Source organism: Monodelphis domestica, chromosome 7 (genome assembly GCF_027887165.1).
Source record: "Monodelphis domestica isolate mMonDom1 chromosome 7, mMonDom1.pri, whole genome shotgun sequence".
In the NCBI taxonomy this organism is placed as follows: Eukaryota; Metazoa; Chordata; class Mammalia; order Didelphimorphia; family Didelphidae; genus Monodelphis; species Monodelphis domestica.
In genome coordinates, this window is record NC_077233.1 from 216,807,394 (window position 1) to 216,827,188 (window position 19,795).

At 41.6% G+C, this 19,795-nt stretch overlaps 1 protein-coding gene and 1 long non-coding RNA gene across 2 annotated transcripts in view; one reads left to right on the forward strand and one right to left on the reverse strand.

The window, feature by feature from the left end:
* The first annotated feature begins 1,899 nt into the window (after nt 1-1,899).
* GRIFIN (galectin-related inter-fiber protein) lies at nt 1,900-9,864 on the forward strand. The gene is made up of 4 exons (XM_007498386.3): nt 1,900-1,934; nt 4,660-4,739; nt 4,981-5,140; nt 7,014-9,864. The coding sequence occupies exons 1-4, from the start codon at nt 1,923-1,925 to the stop codon at nt 7,188-7,190; spliced, it is 429 nt and encodes a 142-aa protein (XP_007498448.1). The 5' UTR covers nt 1,900-1,922; the 3' UTR covers nt 7,191-9,864.
* The window catches only part of LOC103098470 (uncharacterized), a 65,872-nt gene continuing 50,274 nt past the window's right edge, over nt 4,198-19,795 (reverse strand). Inside the window, exon 3 of the long non-coding RNA XR_008913697.1 lies at nt 4,198-7,184. This is a non-coding gene — a long non-coding RNA (uncharacterized LOC103098470). The remainder of the gene's footprint in view (nt 7,185-19,795) is intronic.

Below are 19,795 nucleotides of genomic sequence, written 5' to 3' on the forward strand. Positions count from 1 at the left end.
TTTTTAAATAAAAATACATCATGGCCTTAATTTTCCTATTTGTAAAAGGAGGGAGATAGGTCTCTGAGGTCTCTTGATCCTAGATCTATGATTCTATTATTATCTTGTATAGTCCCATCATTTTGCAAATGAGCTAAGTCAACAAACATTTATTTAGTGTTAGGCACTATGCTAAAAGGTTTTTGTTATTCAGATGTTACAGTCATTTCCACCTCTTGATGATCCCATTTTTGGATTTTTCTTGGCAAAGATACTGAAGCTGTCTGACAACTCATTTTATGGAGGAGGAAACTGAGGCAAACCAAGTTAAGTGCCTTGCCCAGGATGAAACAACTAGAGTCTGAGACCAAATCTGAATTCAGGAAGAGTCTACTGATTCTAAGTCCAATGCCTTATCCACCACCACCACCTATTGACCCAACCCTGCTAAATGCTGGGAATATAACTATAAGCAGAAAGATAGTCCCTGTCCTCAGGGAGTTTGCATTCTAAGTGGGCGAGAGCAGATATAAAAGGAAGCTTAAAGGAGAGATAGGGAAATTAGTAGTGCACCCTGCCTCCAGTGTCACAGGAGCAGAGGAAATCAAGAGAGTCAGAGTGCAGCCTGGTGTAGAATCTCATCATTTTACAAATTTGGAAACAGTTTCGGGAAAGCTAGGTGACCCAATTAAGGTCAGATTCTTATTGTTCAGTCATTTCAGTCACATTTGATTGCTCTTCTTGACTCCATTTGGGGTTTTCTTGGCAAAGACACTGAAGTGGTTTGCCATTTCCTTCTCCAGCTCAATTTAAAGATGAGGAAACTGAGGCAAACAATGTTAAATGACTTGCCCAGAGTCACAAAGCTGAGACTGAATTTTGACTCATGAAGATGAGTCTTTCTGACTCCAAGCCTAGCTCTCCATCCATTTCACCACCTAGTTTAGCTGCCACACAACTGACAAGTGGGAAGGTCTTCTGGTCCCCTGTTCTTTACAGCATGCCACACACCACACTTCATCTGGGGTGAAAAGGACTGTAAACTCTAGCGCTCTCCCACTCCATCCCAAGGGGGTTAAAACTGATGTGTGTGGTGTTGGGGGCGGGGAAGAGGCAGAGATTGTGCTCTTGGGGCCTCCGTGCTTCAGGGCTGTGGGAAAAGGCTGACCACCCCCAACAGAGCCCATGGAAGCAGAGCCAGAGAGAGAGCCCAGGCCCAGGAATGTGCTGACAGCAGCAGGGGCGGCTGCGGCACTTTAATTCCTAATCCGCTGTCAACAATCCAGGCTTTGTAGCACATAACTGATCAGAATTGGCTGGAGAGAAGAGTGGGAAATGTGGCCAAGCTGGAATCAGCCAGGCCCTGGGAAGGGGCATGGGGGACAGGAAAAAGGGGGTCGGGATGCTCATATTTAATATTTGCATAAGAATTTGGAGCTCCAGGGTTTCTCTCATTAAAAATGTAATTTAGGGAGCCTTGAATTCTTTCCTTTATGTTACTGATGGCAGACAGGAGGGGTGGGGGAGGGAGGCATCTTAATTATATCCCGAATAAAAGAATTTAAAATTGGCGGGAGGGCAGGAAGAAGGGATTTTTGTGGTTATTTGCACGTACGTCCTGTACGTTCTTCTAAATAATAAGGTAGAGAATAGGTCTTTTTCAGCATTGCCTCCCCAGGGCCCCTAGAATGTAACGGGGTGCTGAGTCTGCTCCATTCCTCCAACATCCTACCTTTTCTCTCTGCAGCACTGATGGATAGCCTTGCCAGGGAAGCATCTGAGGCAGCATTTCCTAACGTGAATCGTTTGGGGGAGGCAAGGCGGGGTCATGCATTCCCGTAAGGGAGGGCCACCCCTGGGTCCTCCTCCCATCCCTCTGGTCGCCTATATCAGCTGCCAGGCACCTCCCAATCTCTTCCACTGAGAACCGGGACCACTGGAAGATGCCTGTGCAGGTGAGGGCCAGGTCCCCAGGCTCCTGAGAATTCAATGACTTTTAACTACAAAGGGGCTTCTCCCCGCTCCCCGCTAGGCTCTAAGCTATGCTGAGTATTTGTGTGCCAGCCGGTGTTTGTCGAAGAGTCATTGTTGTGTCTCTTTTAAGAGCTCTGGATTTGAAGATGGTTTCAAAAACTCTTAGCTTTACTGTTTGTGTAACCTTGGGCAAGTCACTTCTATCCAAACCTCAGTTTCTTTAGTAGTAAAATGGAGATTACTTGCACTGCCTCTCTCATGGAGCTCTGTGCGAGTTTCAAATGTAGGAGTGTATGTAAAGTGACTCACAAATATAGTAAGTGCTATAGAAATATGAGCTGTTGTATATGACTGGTTTGTCTGCCTTTGGCCAAATGAGAGAGGTGGCACCACTAAGGGCCCTTCTAGCTCTCCTATGTCGCTATCAGTCAAGATTAGGGGGAGTCCTCACGCTGGTGGAGGGACCAAATTTCGGACTTGAAAGCTGCCTTTTGGGCTGGTACTCAGTAGCAAGCACACGTGCCTGTTGGCCCCCGGCGCCTGGGAGGCAGCTGTGACAGGCAGGCGGGGCAGCGTTTGGTCCTTGCCCCCGAGCTGCAGTGAAGCCGGAGTGTGGGAAAGGAGGCCCCCACGAGGAGGTTGGGGCGGGGGCAGGGAGCTAGGGCAAGGCCGGCGGCTTGGGCGTCTGGGCGTCCGCTCCTACCATAACCCCTCGGGGAAAGAGAAGGGGAGAAGGGAGGTCTGGGCGCCTCTTACTTTGACCCGAGGACCGTGGCCAAACTTGGCGATTTGGGCGCCATCGTGGACTTGGTTCCGGCCGTCTCTCTAAGGCCCAAATCCTGCAGCCGCTCAGCCTGACCAGTCCCAGCTAGACCCCTACTCGCACTTCCGACCCCTGGCCGCGTGAGAACCCGAGGCCAACACTTTAGCTGGCATTTCACAGGTCTACGCTAGAATTCGCGGGCACATGCCCGGCCGGCCCTCCTCGCGGGAACAGGGCTGGGCCTTTTGGTCGCTCTGGCCCCTCATTCCCACCACCCTTCACTCCACCCCCTGAGTCATTAGAGGCAGCACCCATGGATAAAGGGAGAGCTGGGGTCGGGGGTGGGGGGAGAGGATGTGCTCTCCTAAGAAATACAAAGGGATGTGTGCACCTACGTTGTGTGTGTGTGAAGCGGTTTGTGAGTGTGTGTTGGGTGAGAAGGAATGGATGACAATATTAATATATAATATTAGTATGCACTAAGAAGACCTTCACTTTCCTAAGCGAGCCACTGATGCAGATTCCAACCAATGAATAACTTGGGGTTTAAAGCTGGCTATCTCAGGCTCAGAGAAACTCCCTGACTTGCCAAGGACCACGTGATTAATGGAAACTTCTTTGGGTTTTAAATTTTTTAAAAATTTCCCCCTAATTACATGTAAAAAGTTTCCAACATTTTTCAAAGAATATTGAGTCTATTTCCTAGCTGTGTGACCCTGGGCAAGTCACTTTATTGCTCTTCTGCCTTACAACCAATACTTTGATTGATTCTAAGACAGAAGGTAAGGGTTTTTAAATCTATATATTAACATATATACATATACATATATATATATATATATATATATATATATATTCTTGAGGGCCTGAAGCTCAGAGGTTAAGTGAATTGCCCATGATGTCATAGAAAATGGCAGAACCCAGTGTCAGCATGAACCTCTTTGAAAACTTGTAAAGCCCTATATTAATTACTGTTCTACAAATAACATTAGCTTTAAATCATAATGAATTTAACTTGGAAATTAAATTTAAATATTAAATAATACATTAAATAATAAATGCACTTCAAAAATCATGTGCAACTATTCTGTGAAAAAGAAAAAGTATCATACCCATTGTGTAGTTGAGGAAACTGAGACTTGGAGAGGAATAGCAGTATGCTCAAGGTTATGAAGAGAGTAACAAAGCTGGGAAACCCTTGACTTCATTTTCATAGAGCTATCAAAGCAAAGATCTAGAATCTTTTGGGGGTTATTATTTGGGGGAAGTCATAATTTGGTGGCCAACTTTCTGGTGATGAGTTTTTCCATCAACCTTTCTTAGGCTAGTTTTTGAATGACACTGTTGACAGGGTCCAAAAGCAAAGAAGGCCAAAATTTGTGTTCCATTGACAGAACCTTCAAGAACCTGGATGATGAATTGGAAGGCCTTTTGGACCACAAGGGAGATCCCTTTCAAAGAATGAACCAGCATGACACATCTAGGAATGTCAATTAAATTTATTCTTGACATTTTATTGCAATTTTACTGACTGGAAGAATAGAAGCAGACACACACATCAACATAATTATAATACAAACCATAATGTGAGCTGTTTATTATGTATCCAATGCCCAGCAAATGGTGCACCCTTAATAAATGTTTGTTGAATGATGAATGAAGCCTTTGCACTTCCCCCACTGCCAGTGCCTTCCCCAGTAAGGCATTTTTGTATATAGTCTGTATTTATTTTGTATGTATTTATTTATGTGTGTTGTCTGACCCATCAGGATGTATGCTTCTAGGACAAAGGCTGTTTCTGGCTTTCTTTCCCATCTGATTCATCACTTGCATATCATAATCACTTACTAGATGTTTATCGATTATTGATGAATTTATTGGGGAATGGGGAGAAGGATCCCATCAGTACTCCAGCTCTTCCCTCTTTCTCTTTCCATTCACAGTTTGAAGCCTTTTGCTCAGGTGGCCTGGTCCCAGGCTGGAGTCTGATGGTCCAGGGTCAGACCAACTCCAAAGATGATGAGTAAGAGAAATTTCTTTCCTCATGCCTCTCCCTCCTGCCTCCCCACATAAATGTCCAAGAGGAAACAAGGGACAATGGCAGGGTGCCAAGTGCTGCCATTGCAAATTGAGACTGTCTTTGGGAGGACCTCAGACATACTCTAGGACTGAATGGGATGTAGGGTCTAGGAAACCAAGGGAAGTTGGGAGGGGAAGGGGTGTCAAGTACCTTCCTCTTGGTAGCTTTCTTTCCTCTCCAATAGGTTTGAAATAAACTTCCTCTCTGAGTCAGGTGACATCGCTTTCCACTTCAAACCCCGGTTCTCCAATGCCACCTTGGTCTGCAACTCCTTCCAGACCAGTCATTGGGGTGAAGAGGAAGTTTTCAATGTCTTCCCTCTGGAACTAAAAGAACCCTTTGAGGTAAGAACAGGTTCCCTTCCTCCCTGTCAACAGAATGGGGTGGTGATAAACAAAGATGGTTTCTCAGAGAGTAACAGTGCCCTTCAAGATCCCACAGAGCTTTCTCAAAGCCAACTGGGTAAGGACTTCACAAATTTTGCCTAAACAATTCTTGTCATCCTCACTAGGGTCCCAAGAGAGTTCTTAAGACAAGGTTCCAGGAAAACTTCCCATAGGTAACAAGTGGGCAGGAGGGGAGCCCAGGGAGTACTGTAATAATCATTCAAATTCATATAGCAATTATATGTATTTTATATACATATATACATATACATATATACACTTGTAAATCCTGTAAAATATTTTATATACATATATACACTTGTAAACCCTGTAAAATGGGTGGCACAACAATTGCTATCCATTCCCAGATAAGGAGACCTCAAGAGGCTCAGTGTGTTAAAGTTATTTTCCCACTCACACCACTTGGAAAGGGACAGAAGCAGAAATCCAACATAAGCCCAGCACATTCCCCTCTATAGCATGCTCCTCTCTCTAAATAGTTATCTACAGTGTACATAGTGGAAAGATGTAGAGTGTCATTCAGTGTGGTTGGAAATCTTTCTCTTATCTTCTTCCTCTTCTTATCTTAGAAACCATTGTTTCTTCCTACCTCCTGATACTAGAAAGGTGCCTAGCTCAGTATATATGGTTAATGGTATCCCTCTGCTTATCTTGGTAGGCAGAAAACTGACTTGGGTCTTTAAGTGTCCAAAAGGAGAGAGTAAGTCATTAGGTGAAGTTAGCCTGGGAAGATTTCAAGGCTAATGGTGAGAGATCTGAAGGTTTGACCACCATTGCTGAATTGATTGCTGTCTTCCCCTTCATCTTGGACTCAGTTCCTTAACTTCCTAGTGCCTTGGTCTCCCCATTTGTAAAACTGAACACTTAATATGACTTTGGGTACCTGTCCTGTGAGGAAAGGATGAACCAACAGGTTCTAATCTTATTATTCATTATGTTGATGAACCAACATTTATTGAGCTCCTACTACAAGTATGACAATATGTTAAGTAATGGGAATTTTGTTTTTGTTCAGTTGTTTCAATCATATCTGATTCTTCGTGATTTTATTTAGGATTTTTTTGGCAAAGATACTGGAGTGGTTTGTCATTTCCTTCTCATTTGACAGATGAGGAAACTGAGACAAGTAGGATTAAGTGACTTGCCCAAGGTCACCAGGCAAATAAATGTCTGATATAAATGCAGGAAGATGAATCTTTCTGGATTTAAGTCACTTAGCTGTCTCAACCTCTGAGGATACAAAGAAGTAAAAGATCCCTTCTCTCAAGAGGCATCATGAGTAAATACAATTCTATGCATTAGTAAACCAAAGTACAATAAGAAAAAAAGAAACCTAAATGGGGTCACAAAGAGTCAGACATGATTGAAACAACTGAATAAGGAGCTTCTAATCTCATTTTCTTGTTGTTTTGGTTGATATCTGTGATTTTATTGGTATAGGGGAACTCCCTTCCTTAAATTCTCCTCCCCAGAAAATCCTTCTACTGGTGAAGATTGACAACTACTCTGCAATTTGTAGTTTTAAAGTCCTTCCTGAGGCACTGAAAAGCTAAAGATTTGCTCAGGGTTATATAGGCAGTGTTTGTCAGAAGCGAGATTCAAACCCGTTTCCATTGTCCTTTTGTGGTCTGGTTGGGGAAAAGTAGCATTTGTTTGTGCATTCATTCATTCAACTAGCATTTTTAAAGCCCCTATGAAATGCCAGGCATTGTGCTTGCATGTCAATAAGAGAGAGAAGATTGTTGAGATAGGGAAGGGAAAGATAATGCTTTTGCTGCTAGGAGCCTGCACTGATTTGCTTGTCTTTCAGATTGAAATCTTTTCAGATTCAGAATATTTCCATGTCTTCATCCAAGAGAACAAGGTGGCACAGTACGAGCACCGACACAAACCATTGGCCTCCATCAACAAGGTGCAAGTGTTGAACGACCTCAGATTCCCCCTGGTGGAGCTTTCCAAGAAGCGCCTTTATAGAAGCGCCCTGTAAATGAGAAACATCATCGCCTCAATCAATAAGCTAGATCATAGATTTAGAAATGGAGGGGAACCTCAGAGACCAAAAAGTCCAACTCCCTTCACCTCATAGATGTGGAAACCGAAGTTTAGAGAATTTAAACAATTTTCCCAATGTGACAATTAAAAATTTCAAGAGACTGGGTACTGGGTAAGAAAATCAATTTATTGATCAGGCTAGCAACAACCAATAAATCAATTGGTCAGTGATCTGCCAATGATCAAAGACAAAGACATTCATCATCTTGAGTCATTAAATACAAATTTGGAAACTCATTATTCAACTCTTCCCTAGACAGCTCTAATTAGTGAACATCTAATGAGAAAGGCTGGTTTTTTACAGTCCCTTCCTGATTCCTTCATGTGGAGGCGGGGGCGGGGAGGGGAGGAATCATGTTTGGTCATAAGATTGAGTTGGGTGTGTTGTGGTTATTGGTCTTCATAGCTCATTTCAAAGGGGGACCCCAGGACACTGCCCTGCTGCCCTCCAGACATATGCTTGGTTTAAGCTAATTCTTGTTTGCCAAACAAGAAGGGGGTCACAATCTCAACTTTAATCACTCCAGTTTAGAAGATGCTCTGGTGCAGGGAATATAAGAGACTGTCAGGACAAAGGAATGAAGAAAGAGGCTTGAAACATGGACCAAGCCTCAGGTTGAGATAATGATTATTTCAAAATAAAAAAAAGATACAATATTAGAAATAAATCTTGTCACCGAAGTCACATAGGTAGCAAAGCTGAGATTTGAAACAGCATTATTTCCACTGGACCATTCTACCCCCGTATATCAAGAGTGGGCTTTGCACTTGTATCCTCTGACTCCAGAGTCAGTTCTCTCTCCACTACATAAACCCCAACCTTTTTACACAGGGAGCCAGTTTACTGTCCTTCAGACCATTGGAGGGCCAGATTATAAAAACAAAACAAAACTGTGAACAAATTTGTATACTGCTTCTGGGATAGTGAAGGCTGCAGCGCTGGCTGTGATGGGCACCTTGCACAGGCCCATCACTGCCACCACTATCCTGGGCAACAGTATACACAGTGCTCCTCCCCCAGATCACCGCTCACCATGCTGACATCTTCCATTGTGCAGTCACATAATCCTTTTCGTGGCTCCTCATTTTCATGCAGTTACTCTCAGAAGAAGGCACCAGGCAAAGGATTATGAAACTGGAAGTAGTACTGTATGTGAGTGATACCACACTTTGCAGCACTGCCACATACAGTGCTCCTCTCACTGACCACCAATGAAAGAGGAGCCCCTTCCAGAAGTGCGGTGGGGGCCAGATACATGGCCTCAGGGGGCTGTAGTTTGGGGACTTATGCCATAAATTATCAGATCTGATAGAATGTATCCAGGTCCTCCTGCCCCTCCCATCCAGAGCAAGAAGGGCATCAGAACCATCCTGGATCACTTGTGCCATTAAGTCACACTAGCATTATGTCACACTAGCAGCACCACCAGCTCAAATAGCCCAATCATCACAATCCCAGACCTTTGTGGGGGAATGGGGAGAATAAACATCCATTATGACACTGTGCTAAGTGCTTTACAGATCTAACAATAATAATAGCTAACATTTATATAGTATATTTGCAGCTAACATTTATATAGTGTAAACCTCAAATTTCCTTAGACTTATAAATGTTGGAAATTTCACCATTGGGATATTTCATACTTGGAAAATTTCTTACTGATAGTCTATTGGAATGGGAACCCCATTGGCATGGGAGGTTCCTTCTCTTCCCTTCTTAAGATTACTTTAGGACAGAAACCCTTTGCTGAACAATGGAAAGGACTTTGACCTATGCTTAAGCATAGAACAGGAATTTCTTTGAGTCATGATTGATTTTAGAATTGATACAATGGAGATACTTGGAATAAATCTCCACCCTATTCAGTCCTAATAGGATTGAGTAAGGGCTGCAGCCTAGATCAAAATTTAATTATTCCAATCTCTACCCTACTCAGGTTAGCAGGATTTAGAAAGGGCTGTAGCAAAGGAGTAAAGATTTAATCATTTGAAAATATGACCTTCAACAGACATGTGCAAAAGCCAGAAACCTCTGGGCGGTCCTGGGTTAAGCTAGAGCCTCCATTGACAGGGAAATTGATGAACAGTGATTGGTAGATGTGAGGACTGAGGGGAGGCAACTTGGAGGGTTTCCTTAAAGATAGGGGGTCTGAAGACTCGGGAAGGGAGTGGAGTCTTGGTCAGTGTGGTTCCTGTGGGCTCTGAGAGGCTTGCTCTGAAGGAAGCTGAAGGTGGGGGCCTCTGAGACTGTTTCTCCATTTTGGACACGTGAGTAATAGGGACTGATCTCTTTTCTTTGCCCCAGCTAATCCATGGTACCACCTAGCTGATTCTAGGCTTTATGTAGCACTTTCCAATTTACAAAGTATTATCATGTATCTCATTGGATTCTCACAATAACCCTTTTGGCCCAGCCTAAACAGAAGGGGTATTTAAGCCCTATTCCCTTCTCTCCCTTTTTCTCTCTCTCTATCTCTAATTCCTTTCTTACTCCTATTGTAATTAAACTCCAAAAAAGGCTGACGGCTGACTTGAGTTTTTCATTTAGGAATTACATAGCTGATTCCTTGGCGACCTTAATTTAATATATATCAGTCTTTTAAAGTGATTCCCTTGTTACAATAGTATATTTGCCAAATACTGCACCAAACACTTTATAATTATTTCATTTAATACTTACATCAACTCTATTTGATAAGGAAACTGAGGCAGAGGTTAAATGACTTGCCATAAGTCACACAGTTAGTAAATGGGTGAGGTTGCATTTGAACTCAGAAGTTTTTCTGACACCAGGCCCAGGGTCTAATCCATGGTACCACCTAGCTGATTCTAGGCTTTATGTAGCACTTTCCAATTTACAAAGTAAATTTACAATGTATCTCATTGGATCCTCACAATAACCCTTTGAGAAAAAGGGAGAAAAAGAGAGGGGAAGTAACATCCCCATTTTACAGATAAAGAAACAGTACCAGAGAGGCTAAGTTATGTAAACTATTCGCCAAGACCACCTAGCTAGTAAATGATGACACAGCTGAGACTAGAACTGGGGTTTTTTGAACTAGGCCACTGCTCTTTGGACTCTACTGACTACTATTGATACAGACTACCTGGACCTGAGCACACCTAGTCTTCTCTCATGCCCCCTTCTTTCAAACATTATAAGGATTTTGGGGCTAATTGTATAATGTGGGTTTTTAAATTAATATACAATAACTAAAGTATTATATTTTATAAAGTTTATTAATAACTAGAGTAAAAGCTGCCACCCATCACACTTATGAAAGGAGAGAGAGAGAGAAAGAGAGAGAAAGGAGCTACAGAACTTATAAAACAATGCTGAAGATGTAAACATGCACAAAGGGAAAAGCATTCTGGGTAATGTAGTTTTAGGGGTTCAAGATTTTCTAACTATACAAAAGTTATACCTTTTGACACAGAGATAGGGGGCTCTAACCTTCTGCTGAAAATCCTTGATGTTGGAAGGAGATTCAAGCCCTTGCCTGGACGTTCTAAAAATCCCAATAGCTCTCCAAAGATTCTAGGGAGCAGTGGTGCCCACCAGAGACAGATGAATGTGTGTGTGTGTGTGTGTGTGTGTGTGTGTGTGTGTGTGTGTATGTGTGTGTGTGTGAGTGAGTGTGTGCGTGCTCGCGCGCGCATGTGCTTTTCTTCCCAGGAGAGGCACCTTTGCTATTGGCTTCACCAATAAAAACTGAAATGACTCTTGTGAAAGTGGATGGTGAGCTGTTATGGGGTGGGGTGGGGGGGTGAAAGGGCGGGGATGTTCAGCTGGGTGAGGAATTCAGCTCCCTGGCGCCTTTGATCCTCATCCCCTTAGAACCCTGCTCTTGTCTTTTTTTAACTCTGCCTTGGGGGGATAGAAGGAAACAACAGTGGTCTAAGCCCTGAGAAACACTGGCCAGTCACCTGATCCCCTGGGAAAAGGCTGTCTAGCTTAAGCCAGACTCCACTGCCATTATTCATTCAAACATTTATGGAACCTCCACCTTGCAGAAGGACTGCACTGTTGAACTTGTGAAAAATTGGAAGAGATGAAGATCATGGAGTGTTTTAATGTTCACATATACTCCATATGCATGGTCTTATCATTTGAGCCTCACACCAACCTTGTATGAGGTACATGGTACAAGAATTATTATATCCAGGCTACAGATGAGGAAATAAAATCTCCTAGAGGTGAAGTTACTCGGTAAGAGTCCCAAAGAGGCAGAGACTCTAAATTCTTGAAGTATATACATTCAGAGTACAAAACATTTTGTTGTCATTCAGTTGTTTCAGTTGTGTCTGCCTCTTCATGGCTCCATTTGGAGTTTTCTTGGCAAAGATGCTAGAATAATTTGATATTTCTTTCTCCAATTCATTTTATTTATTTTTTTAAACCCTCACCTTCCACCTTAGAATCAATACTGTATATTGGTTCCAAGGCAAAAGGGTGGTAAGGGCTAGGCAATGGTGGATAAGTGACTTTCCCAAGGGGACACAGCCAACAAGTGCCTGAGAGCAGATTTGAACTTAGGACTTCTATCTCCAGGCCTGACTCTCAGTCCTATGCTGCTCAGCTGCCCCCTTCAGTTCATTTTGAAAATAAAAGTCATTACTTTCTGTCTTAGTATTGAGTAACAATTCTAAGACAGAAGAGCAGTAAGAACTAGGCAAATGTTTTGTTTTATTTTGTTTTTTCATTTTTCTTTCTTTTAATTGAAAAGAAAATTTTTATTTAATTAATTAATTTAGAATATTTTTCCACAGTTCCATGATTCTTGTTCTTTCCCTCCCCTCCTTCCTCCCCCCACTCCCTGTAGCCAACCAATTCCACTGGGTTTTACATGTGTCATTGAGCAAGACCTTTTCCCCAATTATTGATATTTGCACTAGGGTGATCCTTTAGAGTCTACACCCCAATCATGTCACCATTGACCATGTGATCAAGCAGTTGTTTTTCTTTTTCATTTCCACTCCCACAGTTCTTTCTCTGGATGTGGATAGCGGACTTTCTCATAAGTCCCTCAGAATTGTCCTGGATTATAGCATTGAAGAGCTAGGCAATTGGGGTAATTAGACAGGCTCACACAGTGGGAAATTGTCTGATACTAGACTTGAACTCAGGAACAACCTTATGAAGATAGTAGTACAAGGAATGCTAAACTCATTTTATAGATGAATTTTTATAAACATAAAGGTCATGACAGGCTACATGATTGACAAACAGTGGAGTCAGAACAGTCTCCCAATTTCAAGGTCAATATTCTCCTCAGTAAACCATCTTGTCAAAAGAGACATGTACCTGAAATACTTCATTTAAGTTGGTTTCGCCTATAATATGGTCTTCAGCAAGTTCTTATGACAGGGCCCTAGTATCCTATACATATGGTACCCAACAAAGAGGCTCACAAACACAGAGTATTCTGTATGGAGGAAAGGAAGGAAACCAACATTTACTAAGCACCTACTATGTGCCAGGTACTGTTCTAAGCACTTTAGAAATATCTGATTTTCACAAAATTCAGGGAAGTAAGTGGATTTTGTCCTCAAGGACCTGGTCATATGACTGAAAAAAAAAAAACAACCACCAAGTTTCACGTCTGACCTAAAGAATGATTAATTCCAGGATAGGGAGGTGGTTCTGTGGATTGAGAGCCCCGCCTGGAGATGGGAGGTCCTGTGCTCAAATGTGACTGCAAACATTTCCAATGCTGTGTGACCCTGGGCAAGTCACTTAACCCCAACTGTCTAGCTTTCACTGCTTTTCTGCCTTGGAACTGATACTTAGTATCTAAACAGAATATAGAGGTTATATTTTATATATAAAACTAGAGATAAAGGTTATAAAGAAAGGAAGGAAGGGAAAGAAAGAAAGAAAGAAAGAAAGAAAGAAAGAAAGAAAGAAAGAAAGAAAGAAAGAAAGAAAGACAGACAGACAGAAAGACAGAAAGAAAAAAGAAAAAGAAAGAAGGAATGAAGGAAGGGAAAAAGAATGGAAGAAAAAGAAAGACAGAAAGAAAAAAGAAAAAGAAAGAAGGAATGAAGGAAGGAAAAAAGAAGGGAAGAGAAAGAAAGAAAGAAAGAAAGAAGGAAAGAAAGAGGGAAAGAAAGAAGGAAAGAAAGAAAAACAGAAAGAAAAACAGAAAGAAAAACAGAAAGAAAGAAAGAGGAGGAAGGAAGGGAAGCAGAAAGAAAACAAAGAAAATAGAAGGATGAATAATAACAATATGTCTGCCCAGGCTATCCTTCAGGTCTGGAATACATTCTCACTTCCAACCACTAAAATTCTTAGCTTCCTTCAAGACTCAGTTCCTGTAAATCAAGGGCTAGATTTAAGCCAAATCTAATTAAATTGAAACCCCACCTTAAACTTTTACCTCACTGTGAAATCTGGGTAAGTCACTTAACCTTCTTTAGTCTCAGTTTACCCATCTATAAAATGAGAATAATAGTAGTATCTAACTTACTGAGATCAAATGAGATAAAACATGTTGATTGCTTTGAAAATCTTAAAGTCCTATTTAAATGCTATCATTGCCTATAGGAAGCCTTTACTGATCCTTTTCTTGTCAGTATTCTCTCTTTCCTCAAATTATATATGTACAACTTTTTTTTTTCACAAGTTTTATGCCCATAGAAGAATATAATTCCTAGAGCGCAGAGATTATTATTATTATTTGTTTTGTCTTTGCACTCCTAGAACCTACTTCAGGGCCTTGTAAACAGACATTTAATACTTGTTGCATTGGATTGGATTGGGACCTGCAATTAACATTTCTCTTGTATTTAGATATCAAGATGTCACCTCTGCAGTCATAACTTGGACAGGTTGATCTGGACTTTGCCTCAGGGTTCTGATATTTAAAGCGTGCTAACAGTTTTTATATTACTACAGCTAGTAGAAGAAACTGAACGTGGCATATAGGTAGGAAGAATAGTTAACAGAAAGTAGCCAAAAGGTTTTCCTCACTCTGGTTACTTCATCCCAGATGAGCTCATCTTCTCATTTTGCAGAATAGTCCTAGTGTGTACCAAGTTTTTCATACTCTTTCCCCAACTTAATTTATTTTTTAAAAAAGTTGATTTGAAGGCAGAGCTCTTTGTGAAGATTTCCTTCCTTGGACATGAAAAAAATTGATAGTAGTAGTTTGTTGGGCCTTGGAAGGAATGATGGATGTTCAAGTTCTCATTACTCTCTGCCAGGTGCTTTAGCATTTAGGCTTCTAAGCATGACAGAAGAATGAGTAGGTTCCTTTTCAAAGGCATGAGAAATCAAGACACCTGTTCCATGGGAAAGAATAACTATTGCCTTTTTTTAGCTTCCACGTTTCAAATCTCTCCTACCAGTTTCTCACTCCTACTGTCCTCACCTGTCAGATTGACCATCTCTTTGACTCTCTAGGCAAATCCTGAATAAAGCTCAATGACTTCTTTTCTCTTTTTGTAAATAAATATTTATCACAAATTTAATAATTACAGTAAATACTAAAATCAACAAAACCCAACTTATTTAAACTGTGTTCGCATATAGTTACACATTTTTAAACAACATATACATTAAAAAATAATCACAAGGGGGGGCAGCTGGGTAGCTCAGTGGATTGAGAGCCAGGCCTAGAGACAAGAGGTCCTACCTTCAAATCTGCCCTCAGACACTTCCTAATTATGTGACCCTAAGCAAGTCACTTAACTCCCATTGTCCAGCCCATACCACTCTTCTGCGAAGGTAAGGGTTCATTTAAAAAAAAAAACAATAATCACAGCAATAATTGCTTTGAGCCATGTTCCCTAATCACTTCTTTAAGATTTGGTATCTATCCCTCTATCAGTCACTCCATGAGAATGTGTGTGTGTGTGTGTGTGTGAGTTTGAAAGACAATCATGAATAAGAGACATGAGTTTTATTCTGTTTGTCTAAACCAGAAGTCATGAATCAAAAATGAATTTTGAAATTTAAAAGAGGCAAAAAAATAAAAAAGTCAGACTAGGATGCCTCTGGAGGTAATGGCTTTCCCTTCATTCAAAGTTTTTGAGTGGAAACTGAATGGGTGACTACTAGAGGGGTGTGTTATAGAAAAGATATCAATGGGTTGGACTAGTCTCTCGGTAACCAAGGATGACGTTTGTCTCAATTGTCTTTGTGCGCTTTCATCTGTGATATAGATGAGTGTGCCCAAAAACACTTGTGCGTGAAGGAGATTTAAGTGGAAAAGTCGATGCACAAAGATAGTCCCACTCTCTTGGCATTGGAAGCCTGGGTCCAGTGGCATGAAAAATCATTACACCTGGAGACTTCCTCAGCTGCATTGGATGGCCGTGTTGTCCTTTGTGCCCCAACACGCCCTGAGCATTCCACAGTGCTTTGCTGCATTGCCCTCTCAGCCGTTGAACCTTCTTATTGGTTTCTTCCATCTGTTTGGCCAAAGCAGTCTTCACATGCTGGGTGAGCAAAGCCCTAGTTCACCAGGGGTACACAACAACCCGATGGCTACCCTAACAAGGTTTAGCCAGTTTCGTCGAAGCCGTTGCCCAGGGTGTGGCCGCTGCTGCATGCTAGCAGCTACTAGGAGCCACAAGTGAGAGCTGAGTGTCAGGTGGGGGTCAGAGGTTGGAGAGCTGCCCTAGGAGGGCACGACAAGCCCTCCATACCAGAGATACTACTCCTTCCTTGATAGTGAAGATAAAATTGTAATCCTCTATCTATCTTTAGATTTTAATCCCCAAAGTGTTAAACAGTCTTTAAAGTAGATCTACCCATGTTAACTACAAAAAGGTTTTAACTAACTACAAAAAGGTGTTAACTAAACAAAAAGGTGTTAACTGACTACAAAGGTGTGAACACACATTTCATACATTGACTGGGCAGGCCTAGAGAGGAGTGTCTGTTGTGATTGGTAGATATAAAATTTAGGGGAGGTGACACAAGAGCAAAAGGTCTTTAAATAGTAGAAACAGAGACACGAAGAGATCATTTAGTCACTTTGAGTTAGGATGGAAGACACTTGGCTGAGGAACTGAACCCCAGGAGGAGCTCGTGCTGGAGACCTCAAACTGCTTTCCTTTTAGATGGTCACCATGGTGAGTGTAAAGGCTGACTTAGTTCCCTGCCTTTCTGGAGGTGTTAACCTCCAAGAAAGGTCCACCATCCTGAAACTCCTTTCCCCTGGCTGGGGCTTAGAAATTCTACTTGGCTCAGAGGAAGCCAGAGCTTTCTCTCTCCTCTTTTATCTCTTCCTTCTATTGTAAATAAACTACCATAAATTCCATTTACTTTAATAATTCATTTTGGGATTTAGAAATTAAATTCCTGGCAACCACCAATTAATTATTCAGTCCAACCAACCATATAGTCATTCTCAATCACCGAGAGACTACCACTACCAACCAACCATATAAAATTAACACTTCCAACCTTATTACCTCCATCACTATCAAACGGGGGGGGGGGGGAATTTAGGGTTAGTGAAGTGTAGTTATTGATTTCTAACTATAACATTTAATGATTCCCTTAGATTCTTCCAAATTTGCTTTCTCTGTTTTGTCTTGTTAGTTTTGCTTTGCCCTTTTTTATCTTGTCTTTTGTTGTTTGTTACTTGCAAGTTGTTGGTATGCCCAATGCCAATTACTTTTGCCATATATGTATATATATATGTATTTTAAACCCTTACTTTCTGTCTTAGTAACAACTCTAAAGACCAAAGGGCAAGGGCTAGGAAAGTGGGTTTAAGTGACCTGCTCAGAGTCTCACAGCTTCAGGAAGAGTCTGAGACCAGTTTTGAATCCAGACTAGACTCTAGACTTCAGGCTCTATCCACTGAGCCATCAACCTGCCCCCAAACCAATATATTTATTTATTTAAATAATACCCTCACCTTCCATCTTATATACTGTGTATTGGTACCAAGGCAGAAGAGTGATAAGGGCTAAGTAATGGGGGGTAAGTGACTTGCCAGGGTGACATAGTTAGGACATGTCTGAGGTCACATTTGAACCCAGGACCTCCCATCTCTAGGCCTGGTTCTCTATCCATTGAGCTACCTAGATGCCCCCTCTATTATCTCTATAACCAAATCCGCATTTTGGAAAATCCTAAATATAGCTATTTTAATTCCCCAGCCCACATTGGTTAGAGATTTCTCCACTCATTCCAACAATTTAGCTCTGCTTGTGTCACTAGACTGCTTCTCCTCAGTGTCCAGTTGCTTGACTGAAAACCAGCTATTCCCATTTCCTTGTCACCTATTACACTCAACCCTTTGCCTTGCTTCAGCCCACCCCTTAGGCAGGGCCTCCTCAGCTACTCCATCTACACTCAACCTTATCTCTCCATCTATTCAGTACTTCAGTCCTTGATTTCTGTCAGAACTTCTGTCTGCCTCTGGTTAAGTCAATAATGTCTCCCAGCACCTTCCCCCAATCTAGGGCTCTCCTAGCTACTCCATCCAATCACCAATCACTCCATCCAATCATGTGTGCATATATATGTATTTATACACATATTCTCTTCATCTGGAAAATGGGAATAATCACACTCACCATGTTTTTAGGAGGTTATAATAAAATAATACATATAGAGTTCATGCCAGAAAAGTCATCGTCATTTTCTTATAGGGTACATATAAAGGTGGCTGATGCCCAAACCCTACTATCTATCCATCCGTGTTTATGCACACAAAGTATAAATTCCTAGACAGCCTATTTAGGGGGAAAGTCGAGTTGGGCTTTGCTCTGTCAGAGAAAGCATCCTGGAAGGATTATCCTTTCTGTTTATTATTTTACTCTCTACATAGGGATCTACAGGAACCACGAATGAATATAGGATGTTTTCAGGATAAAAACACTGAGTTAATAGCCCAGAAAATAGCTAATGGAAGCACATTTCACCATTGCACCTTATCTTTTCTGACACATTAATCCTAGGCCTGAAAGTCTAGGTTTGTTGTGGTCTTAGCAAATGTGCTTAGGCCCTCAGGATGGTACCCATCTCTGCTGTAAATGAGCCTCTTCCTTTTGGAGTGGAGATATCCTATTTCTCATATGCTGTACACAACAATGAAATAGTCTTGATGCCCTCTTTATCCCCAGCTCCAGAGGAAGAGTGGATTCTGTGCCAGATGAGTTTTCCCTCTTTCCCACCTCCCCCAAGACTCTGTCTCAGCCACTTAGAGCTAATTGGCTTGGACAAGTGTCCCAGCAGCAAATAAGGGGCTTAGGTAGTCACAATCTGTCATCATCCATCTAAAATAGTCCAAGTCCATAGAGAAAACAAAGGCCAGCAAGGGCCATGGAAAAGGAGAAAACTTCCCCTCTGAATAGGGATCAAGACTAGCCACCAGGTAGCCAGGTCTCTGAGGAACCATTCTGGGTGAGGACAGGTTTTTTTTGGTGGTGGTGGTGGTGGTGGTGTTCAATTGTTTCAGTTGCATCTGACTCTTCATGACCCCATTTGGAGTTTTCTTGGCAAAGATGCATTTCCTTCTCCAACTCATTTTACAGATGAGGAAACTGAGGCAAAGAGTTACGAGACTTGCCCAGGGTCACACAGTAAATGTCTGGGGCTACTCACCTCCATAACCCTAAATTCTAACCCTAAATTCTTTTCATTTCTATCCTTAACTCTAACTCTAAATTTATTTCTAACGCTAATCCTAAATTTGTTTATAACCCTGGGAAATTTTTTTCACTTCACCTACCCCTCTGCCCAGCAGTCCAATGGAAGCACTGTCTCCCTCCCCTGCCTGGGGTAAGGGGTCAGGGCAGCACTTGATCTGGGTGGGGGGGGCATGGCATACAGTCTTTTGGCTTGCCATCACTGCCCTACATCATGCAGGTAATGAGCTTTAATGCTGGGATTTAAATCCAGGCAGCTAGGTGGCATAGTGGATAGAGTGCCAGACCTGGAGACAGGAAGATCTGAGTTCAAATCCAACCTTAGATAGATGCAGCTGTGTGACTCTGGGAATTTCACTTAACCCTCTTTACCTCAGTTTGCTCATCTGTAAAATGAACTGGATAAGGAAATAGCAAATTGCTCCATTATCTTTACCAAGAAAACCCAAATGGGGTAATGAAAAATCAGACATGCCTGAAATGACTGAATAGAGCCACAGCTCTTTCTACTATACTACATTTTCATTTTCTTTTCTTTTGTTTTTACATTTGACAAAATTTTAGTTTCTCTTTCTCTTACCTCCTAATAACTGAAAAAAAAAAGAAAAACAATAACAAAAACCTTTTAACAAATATGTTTAATCAAGCAATACAAATTTCCACATTGGTCATGTCCAAAAACTAGCTCATTCTGCATAATTTATATCAATCACACCTACAAGATCAGCTTGTTTCATCACAAGTAGCATTTGTCATCATTGATCCCATAGAATTATGATTGCTTATTGTATTGATCAGCGTTCTTAAGGGGTTTTAAAAGTTTTTTTTTCTTCCTAGCATTGTTATTATTCTATAATTTGTTCATCTGGTTCTTCTCACTCTATTCTGTGTTAGTTCACACAAGTCTTAAGTTTCTCTGTCCATGTC